At 40.2% G+C, this 20041-nt stretch overlaps 1 protein-coding gene across 3 annotated transcripts in view; it reads right to left on the reverse strand.

Moving 5' to 3' along the window:
- VRK2 (VRK serine/threonine kinase 2) overlaps positions 1–20041 on the reverse strand; it is a 46343-nt gene that overhangs the window by 4179 nt on the left and 22123 nt on the right. For all 3 annotated transcript variants that reach the window (XM_059828471.1, XM_059828473.1, XM_059828472.1), the window contains exons 8-11: positions 18619–18751; positions 8475–8595; positions 5832–5890; positions 3859–4040 (exon numbers count right to left, since the gene is read on the reverse strand). In XM_059828471.1, coding sequence (XP_059684454.1) covers positions 3859–4040; positions 5832–5890; positions 8475–8595; positions 18619–18751 — 495 coding nt within the window. The remainder of the gene's footprint in view (positions 1–3858; positions 4041–5831; positions 5891–8474; positions 8596–18618; positions 18752–20041) is intronic.

Raw genomic sequence — 20041 nt, forward strand, 5'->3', positions numbered from 1 at the left:
TTTCAAAACATTCACTAATAACCTTTATTGGGAATGATGCCAGTGAGTCACTGTTTCATTAATAAGCAGAGCTGAATGCATGTCCTATCACTGGACTGAGTCAAATGCAAAACTCTCTGAAGCGAGATAATCACTAAGTCTTCTGACTTGGGTAATCTAATTTAAGAGTTAAGTCTTACATTCTTTCACAGTCTTCTAAAATGTGAATAGTTGCATAAGTTAATGCAAGTTGCACGGTGAATAGTTGCATAAGTTAATGCAAGTTTTTTCCAGCGCTGCTCTAAGCACCAAGTATCAAATGATGGCTGGTTTTGGCTTTTGTAACTTGGAAGACAAATGCAGCCGAAACACAGGCTGTATGCCACGTGCCTTTGGTACTTCTGGCACACTAGTAACTCTGTAACGGGAATGTTTGCATATGGTCCTCTACGCAGCAGCTGTATCTGAACATAGCAGCTAAGAAAGAAATAATGGGCTGCTTTTTTATACCGCAGATTAAATACACAGGAGATAGACAGAAACTGCACAAACTAAATACCATTGAAAGGGCCAGTAAGCGCTTCATACATTGTTTAATCCAAAACACCTTTTCAGAATATAATCCACAGTTCTGCTCTGTGAAAACTATTAATGTTTAGAAACATAAAGGTGTATCTGTTCTGAATAACAGCTCAAGCCCGTTTCAAACAGCCTACCCCAGGGCTAAACACTGTAGATAGCCCTGAGAAACGGAGTTAGAGAGGTGAGGCTCAGTGCCACACTGACAGTTACCTGCAGGCAGGGGCCCAAGCTGTTTTCTCTGCATCACGGCACCATGCTGCAGCACGCAAGAACCGCTGATCTTGCTGACAGCTGGCTCTGGTATCTTCACAATGTGTACATACCTTAAAGGACTGCATTACTTTCAAAGCAGGACTTAGAGCACTTGTGAAAACATTTATTTTATGCCTAAAAATTACCATATTCCACACTAATAAAAATTACAGGTTGGTATTGACGTAATTATTTTTTAACATGAAATCTACAAAATCTAGCAAGTAGTCAGCTGGCCTCACCATACTTCATGTGGCTCTAATGCTAGCACTTTCACCGTAGGTGAAAAAGCTGCAAATACTTATCCAGTGCCAAAAACTGTGGTAAACAAATTTGAGAGTTAACGCAATTACTATTTTATCACCTGTGTTTGGTGTGCAGCTGAAACAACGAACCAGGATGTAGCCACTGTTACGCTTTTTATGTCATCTCAAGATTAGATTCGTGTACTATACGGGGAGCTGCATCTTAAAATTCATGTTCTGTAGCAATTCCTCTTCACATCGTCTTCAAGGAGCTAGTGTTACAGGATCCCCTCATTGGTACTTACGGGTGTTTACTGGTCTTCAGAAGGGAATTAGCCCAAGATCACCTCTTCCCTGTGTACCAAACCGGTACAGGGGGAATCAGACAGGTCATCTGGAGTCAGATTCTGCTCATAAGCACGAAGTGAGGAGACAGTGGACTGTTTGTAGTGGCTCCCACTATTCTTAGGTTGCCTTTTTAATGGGAGAAGTGTTTGGTGAATAAAAGGAGAGGTGGAAAGGGAATGCAGAGGGCCGAGATGAAAAGAGTCAGCCCTAGGATAACGACAGACAGTGCCGCGAAGAGATGCAGTGGGAAGTGCCTGCCTGTCATCGAACACTTTGTCAGGACTGTAGCACCAGAGTGCACCAGGCCTGGAATATCCTCCACAGCCAATAACCACAGATCCGAACAAATCGGATTTTCTGAAAACAGCAATAAATTTAGAGAAAGTTCTGTTATCTGCTCTCTCTACTGGTATTTAAGTGCTCCATAAGCCCTTTGAATACCCCTAGAAATTTCCTTTCTGCAGCTGTTTTGCAGTGAATGTTACAGGAAACTAGTGCACCTAAGCAGCAGAACTGGCTGAAGAAACATACTCAAGTAAAAAATAGGTGATCATCGGAGCAGTGCTAGCATTCTCACTGTTCCAAGCAGCAAGACACTCAAGATGAAAAATTTCTCTGAAAAAGCGATGACAGCTGCCAAGATTTAGTAATATGCAGACACACTCTCTCCCTGATCTTGTTCTTGGCCATCAAAACCAATTCTGCTTAGTCCTACAACACACAAGTGGCGATAACTGACACTCCTCATTCATGGATTTTTCAGTGGGGTTGTGCACTTGCAAATAGCAAGTGCTACAGCAGCTTTTACAGCCTGGAAGATCAGGATCATCTTTTATGCCAGCACACTGCAAAGTCTTAGGCCAGGCAGTAAGAAGAAAATAGATTTGCTATTCAATATTTGACTCTAAGAAATCAAAGACGCTTTGTGAACCAGAGATCCAGCCAGATCAGTTGGAGATCAGTTAACAGCTACCCGATATTTCAATGAAGTTCAGAAAACAGTACAAACTTAAAAAAAACCCTTCTCAAATCAGTGAGGACGAAGTGGTCACCATCACAGCAAGAGAAATACTGTGTCACTGAAATAGCTTTTGGTTTTGTTAAAAGAAAAACAGTGATAAAACCAGAAAAGTCAATAAAATTGCTAAAATAAGTATCTGTAATTACCAAGATCAAAACCCAGTGCCTTTTTATTAAACATGAACTTTTGTTCTGCCTTCCAGAATACGTAAATAGTGCTGACAATTGGTTTGCAAGGCACTTGCTACAATAAAATGTAATTGTATCATGAGAGAAAGGTGACAATCAGGAGATCATGAAAAAATTACATATTCTCACTGGTGGTTAATTAGCCATGCAAAACCCCCTCAAACAGATATTCTCTTCTATTAGGAATGATTACTATGCAGGCCTACAGATGTCAATACCACAGTCATTCAAATACTTCTTTCCCTACTAATTGAAGGTTGTAAAGCTCTGGTGCCAAGGTTTTGCTTCCAAAGAGCTAATTTATGACTAGAAGGATATTTTATGTCTTCAGTTGCAGCAGCTACAAAACTCAGCAAATCAGAACCATCTGTGCACTGATACTTGAATCACCATTCATCTAGCAGCCTATCAGTCACATTAGTTTGCATCCTGCATTCTTGGCTCACGTACACTTGTGATGGTCCAAAGTTCACCAGCAATATTAAAAATGAATGGTACCCTGACCCTGCCTTATTGCACACGCGTCAGAGACAGAAACAGGGCTTTTGCATACGGGGAGTTTCGAGGCAGAGGTATGATGGGACTGACATTTCACAGCAAGTCCAGTAAGACTGCTAATTACCTCAATCTCCACTTATTAAAACATGGTTTTATTAACTGTATAGTTTCAGACTTAAAAGTACAGAAGGAAAATATAACACGATAGCTGTCAGTTTTAACATTCTGTGTTAGTGCATCGCATCGCACTGCATACCTGTAACGCAGTTAAATCCCAGAATAATACCTCCTCTACATTAGCGGCTGCAGGAGTATAAAGGCAATGACAAAGAACAGTTTGAAAGCAAGAAAATGAATTAAATGCTTTCACTAATAAAGGTAACTTTGCTTTTAATCTGGAACGAAGGAAAAACCTGGCATTCAGGCTTGTCTTCAAGATGTTAGTGAACAAAGTCCTTGACTTCCCCATTATCCTGAAAGTAAATCATTCTCCACAGACCTACCGCTTTGAAGTCAGAGGCTGTAGGTCAAAAGGACACATGACAGTTCTTCCTCCTTAAGGGCTGACATCCCACTTTTTAGCAAAGCCAGGGGAAACAGGAATTAACAAACATGGTATATTTAAAGCAAAAGAACTGCTGTGTCAGTCTCATTTTGAGATCTTAAACTATTTCCTCTTCTACAAAAGAAAAGGCAACAATCAAGCAGGAGATGTGAGAAATAATCCCAAAACTGTCTTACTTACTTTTGACACTTTAGCAGCACAGTGATTTCGCATGCACGCTGCAGGGGAAAATTCCAGAGGCCCATCGTAGCGAGTTCCACTTGACTCTAGCCCATCCAGCAGAATTTTCTTGAGCACTTGATACTTTGGCTTCTCATCATAAGCTAAGCCATAAACACATGCCAAAAACTTGGATATTTCACCTGTGGAGCATATTTTAATGTAAATTTCACTTAGTGCAGACCTAGAACTTCAGAATGAATTTAATTCCAAAATGGATGCCAACCTACATTGCCAAGCAAGATGACACAATTTCAGCTGAAGACACGCTCAAAACACAGAGCTGACACTATCTTGTCTCTTCGAGACGAGAGAAGGAAAAGATAGACTTGGAGAAACAAGCTAACCCTTAAGTGCTATGTCTTGTTATGCACACGCACCAATTCGTATAGTACCGAAAGCTAACCAAGTATAAAAATTAATCAAAATACTTTATTAACCAATATTGATAGTTCTGTGTAAAACAGAATTATTTTTATATTTGATAGATCAAAATACCCTTTTATTAACTATTTTCAACAACACTATTTTAATCTGCATAGATACTATACTTCGAATGCTTTGGGAAAAAGCAACCTTTTTTTCTTTTTTACTTCTAATATTTGGACAAATATTGGTTTTGAGATTACATCCTAAAACAGTCTAACAGCAGCGTTATTTTGCTATCATTATTGAGTGGTTCTAGAAACAGGGAAACCACTGAATGGGCAGAAATAATGCTATTGGGAAAAACACATGGGGGGGGGGTCAAACTTTTCTTTCAGTTGAAGACCCAAGTGTAGCCTAAAACTGGAGCACTACACCAGATATTCGCATCTGGTAGAATCCTAGAAGTAAATATTTACTAAATATGTATACACACCATGAATATATTTTATGTAATACATGATGCGTTCCAATAATTCCAATACAAAAATGCTATGAAAACAAGTGAATAAATCAAACATAGATACTGACCTTTGAAGGAAGTTTGGTGTTTTGCCTGGGTTACTTTTGTATTTCAATGAAGGAAGAAATATATGACAAGACAAACCATTCATTTGCTTTTTCATGCTCTGAATACTAAGCAATAAACCTTTTGTAGATAGTTGCTTACTATTTCCATACTAACAGCTACTTCTGTTTCTAAGATAGTCACCGCTTCCTAACACCTTGGATTACACGTGACTAAGATCCCTTATGTCACTCTACAGCATACATCACAGATGAGACTGATCAAGATTTTCGTACTACCACACACCGGGGTTGAAAATTTAGCCCTCAATGCCTGTATCATCTACTTAGTACTTGTTTACTCGATAATGCAGGAAAGCAGCAGAAAAAAGAGTTCTTGCAAGAAAAGCATTAAGTATCCAGTATCAGTAACCATCAAGAATTATTGATTGCAGAGTGACCAGCATTTGACAGCATCCAGAAATGTACCTTCTCCCCTTGCAGTAAACAAGCCTTTGAGCTAAAAATGCTTAAAATATAAGCTTCTACATAACGGGCCTGATCTAGTTCCACTGAAGTCAGAAATATTAGTTCAATTAAACTGCACCCTGAATTAACGAGTGTGACATGCAATCCAACAATGAGTATTACATAACTACTGTGTCATCAGCTAAATACAGGTATCACAGGCTGAATTCTTCTGTTGGATAGGGATGTCTAAGAGTGGTTCAGGCAGGCTTCATTCGAGGATGACTTCTGCTTGCATACTATAGTTTGCCCTAAGACCAGAGCCCAGTAATACTGCGTGGACTCAGGCCTGGTGAAGACATCTACCTTAAGGTGCAAAACTTAGCAATACATTTAAGATTTTAAATTGAAGACTTTGTTAAATTTGTGTTACTTTTATTTATCTTCTGCTTCCCCCAAACAGAGCAAGACTTTTAGGTATTTTTTTGTAACAGGCTAAAGAGCTATATGGTACATAGTGCAAGCACACTTACTACAGCTGCTTCCAGAAGAATCCCATTCCATCACTGAATCTGGGAGCTCATCCATAAGTCTGAAACAACATGAGAGTGCAACAATTTAATGCGGTTTTGGAGCAGGTGATTCTTTATTTGGGATTTAGGAAGACAGCAAATCTCAATTCCAAAGGGAGTGGACCTCCGGGATAGCTAATGATTCACAGTACTGCTTTTAAAACAAAATCTCCTCTTACCAGCTATATTTTTAACTCTTTGGAGACTGCCGATTTCAGCAAGACCAGGCTTACAGCTAAGACTGCACCTTAACATTAAGCTTTTCTTTGCAGATGTTTTAAGCTTTCTAGAAAGAAAAAGAAAAATCCTTTGAGCTGAAATGGCTTGTTCTGATTTCAGCTTAATGATTAGTATTTTTATCTCGGACTCTAAGAAGCAGTTCTGGTCTGTCCACTAGTCATTTAGTATCAAGTTCTTTCTGCCATGTAGCTCACGGGCAGCTGGGTGATGGCTGTCAAAATTACAAGCAGGCATGGCAGGCACAAAAGGGGAGAGGGAGATTAAGCAACCTTAAGTCCCGTGCACTTCATACACTGAAGGGTAGGGCCACAGATGTACTTTCTATCCATCCAGAAACAGAAATAGCAAAGGACACTGGAGCTCAGAATCAATCATACCCTAAAAACAGATGAAGTAACACCAGCTCTCATCTTTGTGCAGGCATGAACCAGGATGATCTCCTAGCACCTGCAGCTGCACCAGACCCCTTGCCCTGAGTAAGTGAAACCTGTTAGTTCAGTCTAGCTGTTAATACTGTTAAGGGATCCCTTTTTTGTTCGTTTGTTTAAAGGAGCCATAGAAGTCCACCGATCAGTAGCAGGATATGTTCTCAAATGCATAAAGTTGGAGTACATAGGCTAATAACCTTCAATTCACTAATCTGTTGTTTAGTATCGGAAATAAGGGTTTCAATTTGGGGGAAATAAAACATTTAAACATAAACATTTTCCTGTAATCTAGCTTAAATTCTAATTCAAATAGAGCCTCTCCTCTAATTAAGGCATGGCATAAACATTTCTAAACTCTAATACACCATCAGTCCTTAAACATGCCCTTACCAACACCCAAAGCTTTGGCACAGTTGCCTCATCGCCCCAGCATTTCTGGGAGGAAAGACTAAGAACTTGCAGCGAAGGGATGAGAGGATGAGACAACTGGTGAACAAGAGCGTTTGAGGTCCTGCTCTGGCTCCTGCCTCTCACCTGCCTCCCACCTTCCAGGCCCAGCCCCTTCTTCCTCACCATCACACAGACTCCGCAGCAAAGGGCTGGCAGGCTCCGAAGTGATTCAACTGTGCTGGTAACCTACTTATTAACTTATAAGCAACTGGATACACACAAATATCCAGATGTCTGTTTCTGGCCTTTGAAAACAGCATAGGCACTGAAAATTAAGACAAATAAAAGGGGATGACCTGGGCAAGTTACCCAATACCAAGAACGTAATTCATTAGGGTAACAGGATATTTCAGATAAATGGAATCTGTATCATTTTCCGTGCGTTTCCTCTAAGCTTGTTTGCTTGGCATCCTGAAAATGCTAGCAATCTAAGGGTTAACCGCAAGGGAAGAATTAGTGAAGTAGCCTGATTGATTAAATTGATTTAACATTGAATTGGATAAGTGTTACCTTGCAGGGGGTTGTGTAATGATCAGAACTTCTAAAGGAGAAATATTAAACATAATATACGATGTCAACATTTACAGATGCAATCTGTATTATCCACAGTCTGCAGGCTAACCTTTTTCTCTGTTGAGAGCCGATGCCACACTGAATTTGCAGATTGATTTCTGTGGATCAGCTATCCCTATTGTGTACCTCTGTTGTGACTTGCCCTACTTAAAAGTTTGCTGCCTTCTCCAATTGTGATGTTACGTTTACGGTAACTACTCCTCTGTATAGCCTTCTACAGGCTACACCATACCACATGCAATTAACTCTCTCAAGTCCCAACTGTGAAAGCAGAGAAAGAAAACACTAATACACTCTGTTGCTTTAGTGAGCTCTAAATGAGTTGTGCTGGGAAAAAGGAAAGATTTTAACAAAGTTCTTTCATATTTTGATATGTAATTGTTTGTGACGGCAGTAGGCTTATATAACATTAAAAACCTACACAAAAACATCTGAAAAATAGTATCATATAGAAAGTAAAATAAATTGAATGCACATGTGGAAAAACTTCCAAGAGATGTTTGTGCTATAGTCTCTACAAAGCACCCATGAAGTTTAACGGAAATACACAACAACCTTCTGTATGTGCAATAAAGCCTCCACTAATTCACAGATGTTTTCTTCAAAAAAAACAGTATTAAAAAAATACACAGCAGACAAAATGACTGTGTACCGTGCATTTGAATCTACCATATCTCTACAGCAGTACATACATAAACATGTGGAAGAAGGTATACATGCACATAGAGTTCACATTTTTAACTGCTTCTAACACCTCTCAATTAAGGAAAACTGTTTTAGCTTTCTCTTAAGGTGCTGCAGGATGTAAAGCTGTCTTTTTCAGACCTGTTTTGTTAAGTGATGAGGATGTTGCAGGGTTTTAGGGTGGTATGCATGTGTGCATGTGTACATGTGTGTGCTGGTTTATTTTTACTTTGTTTTCGCAGTCTGGACAGCTACAGGGTCCTTCAGGTTCTGCTCCCAGGGTAGCTTCCCACATAACCATTGCAGCATGCAGTAGCCAAGGATTTCAAGGTCACCTCGTCTGGATGGGGCTAAAATGTGGGGAGGGAGTGGGAGGAAAAAAAAAAAAAAGAAGAATAAGAACCTCTTCTTAGGAAATAGAAAAGACTTTGATTGAACTAGTGTTGATGAAATATGAAAAAGCCAAATGGGCAAAGTGTTTTGTTTATTCAGCTGTATTAGACCTAAAACGCCCCGGCATTTGGCCACAGTCCACAGACAGGCAGTGACTTGTTACTGTTGAAGTAAGGGTCAGTTTCCTCACCTCCTCCAACTTCATCCTTCCTCAGTCTGGCCTGTCACACGGACTTGATCCCCATGGCCTCTGACATGATCCAGACAGCCCATAACTGAGTACCAACACTTTCTCAAAGAGCCAAGCAGTAAAACAAAGAAATAAATGTCTGCTGCTAAATTGCTAACACATGTTCCAGGAAGTCCATGGGGTCCACATTGGTCATGCAGGGACCCTGTGAGCGCAGACTAAACACTGATGGCCTTTCCTGTTCTCCTACAGAGCTATGTGAACTTGGAAGATATGACAAAACTGCCATCTAGTGTACACACGAAAGTTGGCTGCTTACAAGTACCATGAACTATTTGTTTAAAGAGTCGTAGCACAGGCTAAAATACACTTGCTGTTTAGCAAATCCCGGGTACAACCTACCAACACTGCTTTCAAAAAGGAAGCTATTTCAGGAACAACTTACTCTCACCCTGCACGCCCCAAACAGATATACTAACTACAGAATACAGATACAGTAGATATAATTCCATCAAAATTAACCCCATCCCCAAACATCTCCTATGCAGAAAAACAGGTAACTGAACTTAATCTATAGATTGACTTTTCCAAGGGAAAGAGGGAAAAAAAAAGTGCAATACTAAGAATTGCAATTGCTTGCTGCTATTCAGAGGAAACCAAACTTGAAAAACCTGAACAAGCAGGATTGCTGCAATATTTCTTTGTACACATTTGACTTGAAGCCTATAGTCTGCAAGTCAAGACCACGTGGAATCTGCAAAACCAGAAACTGTTAATTGTGATTAAAGACAGACAGATGCAGAAGTTAAATTTAAGCTTTTCCAAAATGAATTTTAACTTTCCAGGAACTAAAGAAGACTTCAGATTTGTTCGGTACTTTTTGTCTATTGTAAAGACTAGTAGTTGAGCATAGTACTGTTAATCCAGCTGTAAACAGATACCATATTTTATGGGCCTTCATCAAATAAATTCCAGAAAGTCACGCAGCAAACTTATCTTTTAATTTAAAAAGTCATCTGCTAAAAGCTACGGTGCCAACACATCATAACTGTTTCTTGTTACCGTACACACATTATTGTAAAAGCAGAAGATCAGTTCCTATACATTCTCCATCTTAACTGCTATTAGACTACGGGATTATTAAAGGCCCTTCAATCTAACAGAATGCTACACTATCCCTTGGGTGTCGTTTATTTTCTGCACTAGATTCAGCAACGTCCTAATGCAAGACTTGGCTCTCATATTAAAATAAAAAACACAATCTCTACCACTTGCTCTTCTGTAGTGATTTCTTCAGCCATAAATCTCCTGTTAACTGTGGAACAATTCCTTTCATACACATGTGTTCACAACTCCTTTTTCCATTATGGCAATTCCAGATTATAACCATATACCAGCATTTTTGATTGCAGATCCTCTAATTTTCACACAATGCTTTTCTGGCACCTGTTTGGGTAAGACGGGCTACAGAAAGTGGCCTTTTCAGAAAAATTGTCAAAATTACAATGGACCGCTTTTTTTTCCACTGAAGGAGTAATTGATACGAATCTGTAAATACCGCTAAGTCAATCAGATTTCAGAAGATAACCTAAGATAACTCGTTTTCTGACAAAACAGTCCCCAGAGAGTAAAGTTTACTTCATAGTTAACAGTTTGGCCATGACTAATTACCTTCTCACTCACATGCAGATCTTCCAGCCATTTCTTGACTAACACTGGGGCAAAGCCATCACAAACAGGCGCAAGTAAGACTTTACTAATACCTTCCTAAAGCCACAGTAGTCAGCTGGGAAAAAAACGGTACATGTAACTAAGCCATACATCACTAAAAAATAAAAGGGGAAATGTTTTACAGAGAGATGGTAAACTCACGTATCACTTTATCTCCCAGGTTGCTGCAAGTGTTACTACATAAAGACATATACATGTGTTTTTCATAGAACCACATGAAAATGTCAACGTTTGATTATTTGACTGTACTAGCTTAGTGTTTCTCTCTGCTCCTTTGTCAGCTCTGTATTAGAGATGCTAACTCCCTCAATTTTTTACATCATTTAGATCCTCATAAAAAAACTATTCAACTAACTAATCTGTAATGAATTAATATTAGCTATGAACAATGGAATAATTAGATTTTTACCCCAAATAAAGCACTAATACATACATTTCAACTATATATTTACTTGAAAAAATAAATCTGCTAATATAATTGGGGATTACAAGAATCTTGATAAACATCAACGGACAGAAGTCAATCTGGCTTCATTTTAAATGTGATAGCCATGCAAAAATAAAACAATTCTGCTTGATAACTTGTCACAGTTATAAAAGTATATGTTCAAAAAAGTACTTATTTAAATCAAATTCTCTTACTTCTCTGTAGACTAAAAACTTGTTGTTTTTTTTTTTTGTCTTTCTTTAATAGATCTTTGATTTCTGCTTTTCTATTAACCAGGATTTTTTTAATTATTATTTTAGTCTCATATGAAATACTATTTAATGGGAACATGTTAGTGATATTTTATTTCACAATATTTTTACAGTTTGATTTTTTAATTTGAAGATTTAAGGCCTGATTCTGCCCTCACTCCTGCCAAGATAAATCAGGAACAACTCCACTGAAGTTAATGAATTAACAACCATGTCAACAAAATCAGTCAGACCATAAGGAGTTTTACATACACCTCATATACCCAACATGCAGGCATAGGGTTCAAATGATAACTCAGAATAACATAACTGAAGCAATTCACCCTGAGAAGAAAATACATTATGTACCTCTGTATACTGGATTTGGCAGCTACCTGAGCCCTAATTTATATTCAGATTACTATTCCAAAATAGATCGTAAATGATATCACACCAGCCACAATATGCTCTCAGAACTACACTGCTCCCAAGAACTCATCTGAAACTCAGGTAAACTCATGTAAAAATGGGAGTTTTCCTCTATGGCCCTTATTAAGCTAACTTCCTCAAGGCTTTTGTAAAGATCTAGGAGGCTAACGAGTGACAGATGAAATGTTCTTCTACTATTTTTAATTAGCACTGTTACATTATAATTTCACCATTAGTGTTCTTTAGATTGGAAGCTTTCCATAAGAAAGATCATTTTAGTTGCTCATATTGCATCTACATGCAGTGGAACCTCCAATTCTCACTGGCATTACAGCATAGAGATTCATGTTAATTCACAAACAAATACAACTCGTACCATAGACATTAATCCAAAAGCCCATAAAGGAAAGGAGTTTTAACATGACCATGGAGAAATATAATTATGTTAAAAATGTATCATCACAATGTTTTAATAAATGAACTAAAAGTGATATAACTTTTTAACTCAAGGTTGAGATGATAAAAAAAGCCAAATATAAGACTTGTCAAAAATCAGTGCCTATATTAGGGGCAGGAGAAAGGAAAAGACAAAAAAAAAAATGTAATAATGAAGTATTGCTTCCCCAAGGCACAGGTCAGTCCGAGGAATTCACTGCAGCACAATAGTGACTAACTGAATAGGGTGGGTGGCTATTGGGAAAAGGTTGGAAAAAGGTTGGATAAATATAGTTAAATTTTAAAAGTTCGATAAATTTTAATGCTTGGAGGCCATTCCATACAGGGTTATCCAGTCTCAGGCAGGGCAACTGCCAGTAGTGGCCAGGAACAATCCCTCCTTCCCTCATGTACAGTTCTGCACTGTTAGCTTGGCACGTTGCTGAAGTACTCACTGACAATAACCACCACCACAGAACGCTGGAAAGAGAAATAAATCCAGTGCAAGTATGGTGTCCGCACAACAGGACTACAACTCTTCCAGAGAACTCAGTCTGGGACGTGGCAATGAGCAACTTTTCCTGTGCCGGCTATGGTCTCTCTCCTAAACTCAGATCCTGCAGCTATACACTCAACTGGTCATACGGCTGATTGGCACGAAACATACTGCAGAGCTGGCAGGAGTTCCCGCGGTTGTTCACAGGAAGGACACAACCGTGACTCCCCAGCACTGACCTCGCTTTGGGTGGTCACAGAGGTGCTGTGCTGACAATATCGGCCTCACGGTCCCGAGGGCAGCATCAAAGCTGGCGACCAGCCTCCACATCAGCACTGTTCTGTCAGTCATGGGATGTGGGCCCAGCACAGCAGCTGGATAACTCGCTTCAAGACCCACAAAACCAGCAACACTACTGCCGCTGTCCTGCCGTGGCCAAGTTCACAAGCACGCTGTGAGCCAGCAGGTCTTGCAGTCCAGAAGTTCCCAAACTGTGATCCCCAAACCTCTTCAAAACAGCAGAGCTGTCCTGCACAATCACAACAGCCTAATGTGCAGACATGAGCACAGCAACCTCCAAACCAGCAGTTACACATATCCACTGACCAGCAGGCTCTAACTGCAGAGCCTCCTTGTTTTTGCACTTGTTCAGCTGCATCCATAATAGAAGACTGCAGCCAGCAGCAGGGTTCTCCTCTAAACATGGACAGAGAGTGAATAATCATCAGGACTGGTGGAATGGGATGTGCTGAAAGGAAGAGGGCTGGGGTCCTGATTTGGCGGGGAGAAGTTTACGTAGTGGAAAGGTTGGAAGATGCAAGGGAACTTCACCACGAGATCTGGGTGGGAGATAAAATGGTGGTGGCAAGAGATGCAGGTACCTGGTTGGAAGTAAAAGGTTCCAAGCTTGCAGTAAGGAGAGCGTTTGGCAGGAGAGTGGGGACAGGAAGTTTTACTCTTCTTTCACATCTGTGTGGCAGAAAAAAAAAATCACAAAGGTAAGGGGCTGACAAGCTGCTGTGGGATTCACTAACTTTTTGAATTCCTGATGTAGAGAACGAGAGCCAAAATTAAACAGCCAGTTTCCAGCCACACTCATCAGTTGTGCTAGAAAGTTGTGATGCTCATCATATTCTTGCTGCTTCTGGACATTCTTGGCAGGACAGAATAAGCTTACAGAGGTGGTTATAGGAACCTATTCAATCTTCTCCTTGCTAAAGCCCGACTCTTCTTTCGCTTATAAAGACCTCCTGCTCCCTCTTCTGCTGGGCACACATCTCTAATCCAACACTCAGAAACTAAAACATCTTTTTATTTATTTCACACTGCAAGGTTCCACCCATTTTTCGCCAGACTGGTTATATTTTCCTTTTATTTTTAGGATTTACAGTTTGTCCTGCACACAGTCTTTGGGAAACACATACCAAACTGCAGCAAATCAATAATTCATTCGACCGACAAAAAAAAATTCCAGCAGGCTCCCTCTGAATCCTAACTATACATGGACAGATGCCAAATAAACCTCTTGATCCAGAGCCATTTAGAGCTCTGTTCTCTGGAAGCCACGCGGACTCAGAAAGAATATGTTTCCAGGCATAGGTGTTTACATTCTTACACATCCTTCCTCACGAAAGGAACCCTGCATATATTCTAGTCAACCCTTGCATGTAAAAGAAAAGGAAAAATGGACAAGCATTGAGCTATGTTTTTAGTATCAAACAGCAACAGTTCTGTCAGACCAGTGGGGAAAATGAGAACAAGAACTGCAGAGCTTTCCTTACAATCACCCCAATGCCTGCACTGCCCTGTACAAACACAGCGTGCAAGCACTTGGATGGACCTCAAGGAGCGTGTGTTGCAATAACCCAATGTGAGGGGCACAAAGAACTGGCTAAAATATGGCATCAAACATAGCTGCAACTGCTTTCCCAACACAGGAGATGAAAATAAACAAACATGTTTTTGCTCGATGAAACCAGCTACAAAAGAGTGACAACCAGTGGGCCTAATTGAGGTAAATGTCATCAGACATTCTACTTATCCTTAAGCTTGTCAAAAGTCACCACTACTGTTAAAGCAGCTTTTACTATTCCAGATGTAGATACAAGTTCTGCAAGGATTTCAGGAGGCCCTCTACCCAATATGAGAGATGGCAAAACTGCTAATAGTTACTGTGAAACGTTGTTAAAAGGGAGAGGAGACTCATCTTGAAATCTATGGCAAACACAAACGTATGCTGGAGGGAATTCAACATAGACAGTTCATACTCTTATGTTCATCAATGATAGCAAATTAAAACTGCTCTTATGCACTCAATGCACAGGACTGGAGTATTTAAAAAAAACTCAATATGTTAAGCGCAGTATATCTCCAGAGAAATTAGGTATTGACTGCATGCCTCAGTGAATAGAAAATCTACAAAAATCCATAGGAGGCATTGATCCAAATATTACTTTTTAACACTAACTACGTAACAATTTTTTAAATGTACACTGAGTGCAGATATAATTCTCTTTAATTATCAATCAACAAACAAAAATGTAATACTGTTTATACAGTATGGTCTTTAAAAATGAATACAATGAATACACTCAAATACTACACTAAAACTAACAATGCAGTTGTGCCACAGGAAATTCGCATTAAAAAAAGGTTTTAAATTTAAAAAACCCACATGCTGGTTGCAATGAGATCTAGCTACCAAATACAGGAATGCTGATGGTGGGGGTCAGATCCTGTGGCAAAGCCCAGCTTGGGCCCTGACTTGGTTCGAAGTGAACTCTAGACATAGACAGGGGATGTAATTGATGTTGCGATGAATACTTCCGAACAGCGGACAAGTCTGGAAGTCCCCAAGCAGCACTGCAGCACAGAAGAGCCAGCCTGTGGGGCCCACACACACTGGGTGGAGCACAGGTGAGCCAGGCAAAACTAAAGACAAAGCCAGCATGAAGAGCAGAGACATGAGGCAGGACAGCTGCTCCCAGCCTTTCCCAGCTCAGGGAACTCCTCTACAGTTCCAGTGCAAAGTCAAAGCCACCAGCTCCATCTACACTGGCACACACTGAAGTAACTTGTTTGAAGGCAGCGATTCGCCATCAGCTGCCACAGGAACGGCATATCCAATTCAGCCCTTACCAGAGGCTGTCAGAAGAATACGGACTAATTCTACCACCCAAAAGTGTTACCACGCAGTGGCCACTGGTAGGAAACTTTCTGGATCTCAGTGGACTGCATAACCTCTACACCTGATGAACTCCATGGAGAGCTTGGGGAATAAATAGGCATGCAGCTAGGTTAAACTCTCAATTCAACTAGGGGAACACCAGTGTTGATTTAAATTAGTGGGAAGTGGTTGCATTTGATTGGCTTTACGCAAGGGGGTTATCAGCTTCAAGCATTGCCAAGAGGCACTTTTGAAAGCCACAAAATCATAATTTTGTTTTAAGTTTCAGCATGTACCTCAAATTGCTGTATATATTCAAGTAGCTACTTTATGAGCAAGTCAAAATGTTCTTATGTGTCTAGCTCAATACAGCGACTGGTACTTTTCAGGATTTTTGAGGTTTGAGATATTTATGTTGCTCTGTGCATTCAGGAAATGCCCTCTGGAAAGGATCTCATTCATATAAAATCACATTTAAAAATTAGAACTACATTCCACAAGCATGGAAATAAAAAAATACTCCCCTCTGAAAAACTGTGTAACACCAGAACGAAGGCTCTCTATGAAGCTTTAATTTGCCAACAGTGAAGCAGTCTTTAAACATTTTTCAGAAGAGCACCGCACCTCACTTTGTACCTGAAGACTGCACTGAGAATCACGAGTTGGGAGTACAGGAGTTGTTGAGCAAAGAAGCCCTCTGCCCCAACTGCTGGAAACATCTCCGCAACTCTAAACCTCACAACTCAAAATGAGACGAGGGAAACCAGTCGCTGTGTTCTGCCATCTGGACCTGTGCAATCTCCAATAGAAGTCGCTGCAGATGCATATTTTCCCTGGGATGTTGAGAGACCTGCTGCAAATGGGAAACTCTGGTAATTTGACCTTAATGGATTCAGGCTGTTACAAGGTCAGAGCTGAGGCATTCAATGTGAATAGTCTGGATTCTCTGCAACATACCAGATATCACATCATGTTCTGCGGGCTTTTCTTGCAGAAGCATCGCAAAAATTGTGGATTTTGTTTGCAGGTATTAACAAGCAAAAAATTTTCAAGTATAAGATAGGGGTAAGCTCCCTCAAGCTATCTTTCTGAGTATTTTGTTTTCTGAAGTCCTCCGCTTTTCACCAATTCCATCATGGCTTTAGCTACTTGAGGGGGCAATCTACCCACAGACTGCAAAAGAGAACAACTCAACTCACACTTGCATGTGCACACTCTTTGCCACCTAAGTCTGTAAAATTTCCCTACTCTTTCAAATAAAAGGAATTATCTGTCCTGTAATCACATACCCATCAACAGACACCTGTCCACTACACAGACTAGCTGCTCTAACTATCCAACTACCAAAGGCCAAACACTCCAGCCTCTACCTGTTCTTCAAACAGCATCCACATCAAATACTAGTACACAGCCACATCGCTCACACTACCAGGAAAAACAGCTAGAGTCAGATCTCCAGAAAATGCACTGTATGCTTGGGAGGGCTAGAAGACAGATGCCCTCTTCACCACAAAATAATTTTTAGCAGGTGAAATTGTGCAGTTGTCTTAACAGCAAATACTTGACAGTCTTATTTCATTTTTCCTAATGACCAGAGTTAAACGATTGCAGGTTTTAACAGCGCCGGCAAATTATCAAGACCCTCTACATTACATGGTCAATGGTCCTTTTAATAGAAAAAGCAATAATATACAGTTGTTTGTGCCAACTGAAACTCGTTAGAAAGTATTAGTTTAAGGTAACAGTTCAGCAGCTATTAACAAGCACAAATTTCTACAGTTATCGCTGGTGACACTACGATCCTAGGAAAGCTGGCAGCAGAAAACCATTCCTTTTGTTTGAGAAGATCCTGGGGGTGAGGGGGGTGGAACAGGGGAAAGAAAAGTTAACAAAAACACTGTTTCGTAGCAAGAGTTGAAGTTTTTCAATAATCACCATTTTTTTCACTAGCATAACATTAGAATTGACTTTTTGTCTTGCTGACATAGCAACTAAGAAAGTTGTGTTGCATTGACCATATTGATTGTGAACAATGCAGCCATCAGTGGGACTTTGCACCATATATTTTCGATATTGACCTCCCATTCCCTTTTCCATGGCTCTATGGGTCTGCTATTGGATTTGGACTGCAGTGTAATAAACAGCTAAGGTTTAATTAATGGTAAATGAATACAAGACATAGGTTATGACTTTAACTAATTAGGGAATTGTTGAATTAAGTCTGCCTTGGAATGCAAGGCAGTACAATCAATATCCAATAAAAGGACTATGTATGTAATTTACCTGCAAATGTGTTTCCAATACCATCAAAGTGAGTTTAAATAAGTAAGATATATGAAAGGCTACTGGAAAAAAATTTCAAAAAGTTAACACTTTATGGCTTCAGAAAAGGTTTTTCTCCTTGCAGAAGGAATGTCATCTTGAAATATCCTCTCATAACACAGATGGTGACACTCAGACACAGCTCTCCCTAAAGGACAGTGCGGACTTGAAACATTTTTCCTTGACAATGCAACATTAGCAAATATTGCCTCTGCCTGTCTACAGAGTATAGCAAGCACAAACCAGTACTCCCAACATGAACCAATTAAGTTTAATGGCAAGCTCTTCTTAGGGCATCTTGGCCCATCTTCCAGTACCATACGTGCAGCAGCCTTTCAGTTTTAATCGTGCTGCCCCCCCCCCTTCCCCCACCAGCCCTGGAGAAGCGTTCCCAGGTACAAGAAGAGGTCACCACACAAGGGTCTGATCAACCCTGAGCAATCCCCAAGACTACTTCTATTGTATACATCAGCTCACACAGCCTGATTACTCATTCTGTAATCACTCCTCTAAAATAAAAAAAAGAAACCTACCTACTCCCTTGTGGGCATCTACGCTGGTAAACTCTATTGTCCCATTATGGCCCTTCCTAGGATTTTCCTGATACTGTTTGTGGTTCCCATTGGGACAATATCTGTAGGAAAGTCCATAATCTGCAAGATAAACCTGGAAGACATGAACAGACAAATGAATAATGCTTTTGTCCTTTGAAAGTATAACCTTTATAATTAAGTCTTAAGAAACTGATAGGTTAAGGACAGCCTTAGATCTAAATTTTATTAAACCAAATGGTGCCTCAGGATAAAATATGTACAACTGGGGGCTATAACAGCTGCCCTCCCCATTTAAATCCTTCCGCTACTATACTCTTATCTTATTTCAGAGTCGAGCAGAATTTCAGTCTTTTTATTTTGTTCCTAAGCTCTCTCCTCTCCAGGTGGGCATCTAGACATCATAAACTGCAATATGGCTTTTATGTATCCTCACGTTGCTTATGGGACCCCTTCCCCTCCTTACTTAAACAGGCACATACACACCCCTGTTCAAGTTTTCCATCAGCTGAGACTGTACAATTTCATAACAGCAGTGCAACTTAAAAGCCAGAAGAAGCAAAAGGCAGCAGCTTCCCTCAGCTGGACTGGACACAGAGCTCGTGCACTAACAGGGACCGTGACTGCAGGGCTGCTGGGCATTAGCCTAACTGTAGTGTCATCATTTTGAACGTCCCTGCCAGTAACTTCATACTGGCAACAACTATTTAAACATAAATTGTAAGATAAAAAGCAAAACAAACTAGTCCCCCCCCAACCCAGAAAGCAATCTCAGTAAATCGTTCCTGAATTTATAATAAATTTTAAAAAGGCACAGAGCTTGACTTCACTCTAAGTTACTCTAAAGCAAATCCATGGAGCTAAATCAGTGTGAGAGAAAAAAACTTCGGGCGCCCACTGTGTATACTGCAGCAAGCTCATGCATTCTGCCACCCTTACCTTTCCATCCTGGCATAGGTGTTTTTTTTTTTCTCCAAGATGCTTCGCTATAGCTACCTAAATAACCAGAGGGAGGAAGCCCCACAGTTCTGAATGATGTATCTGGAAGGTGCACTTGCATGTTGTTGGGACTTAGCCGTGAAAGTACTAACTGACTTTAAACTTAGTCTTGCTCACTTTTACGGTATTTGAAGCTGAAAACAAAACAGCTCAGGAGAGCTGAATTTTAGTTTCTGTTCTTCTGCTGCCTGTCAAGACAAACCCAAACATGCCATCTGGCTCCTACGCCTCTATTTCTCTACAGCCATAGTGCACGCAGTACTGCATCCTTGTCAATTCCGCCACTCATAATTTAGATTAAAGGCACAAGTCCACTCTATGAAGTTCAGATTAACATGTTCTACCCTCCAACAGGGGTGGACTTAATACATGCACATGGTCAATTACTGCAGCGCAGCTGACAAGC

The sequence above is a fragment of the Gavia stellata genome, chromosome 23, assembly GCF_030936135.1.
Source record: "Gavia stellata isolate bGavSte3 chromosome 23, bGavSte3.hap2, whole genome shotgun sequence".
NCBI lineage: Eukaryota > Metazoa > Chordata > Aves > Gaviiformes > Gaviidae > Gavia > Gavia stellata.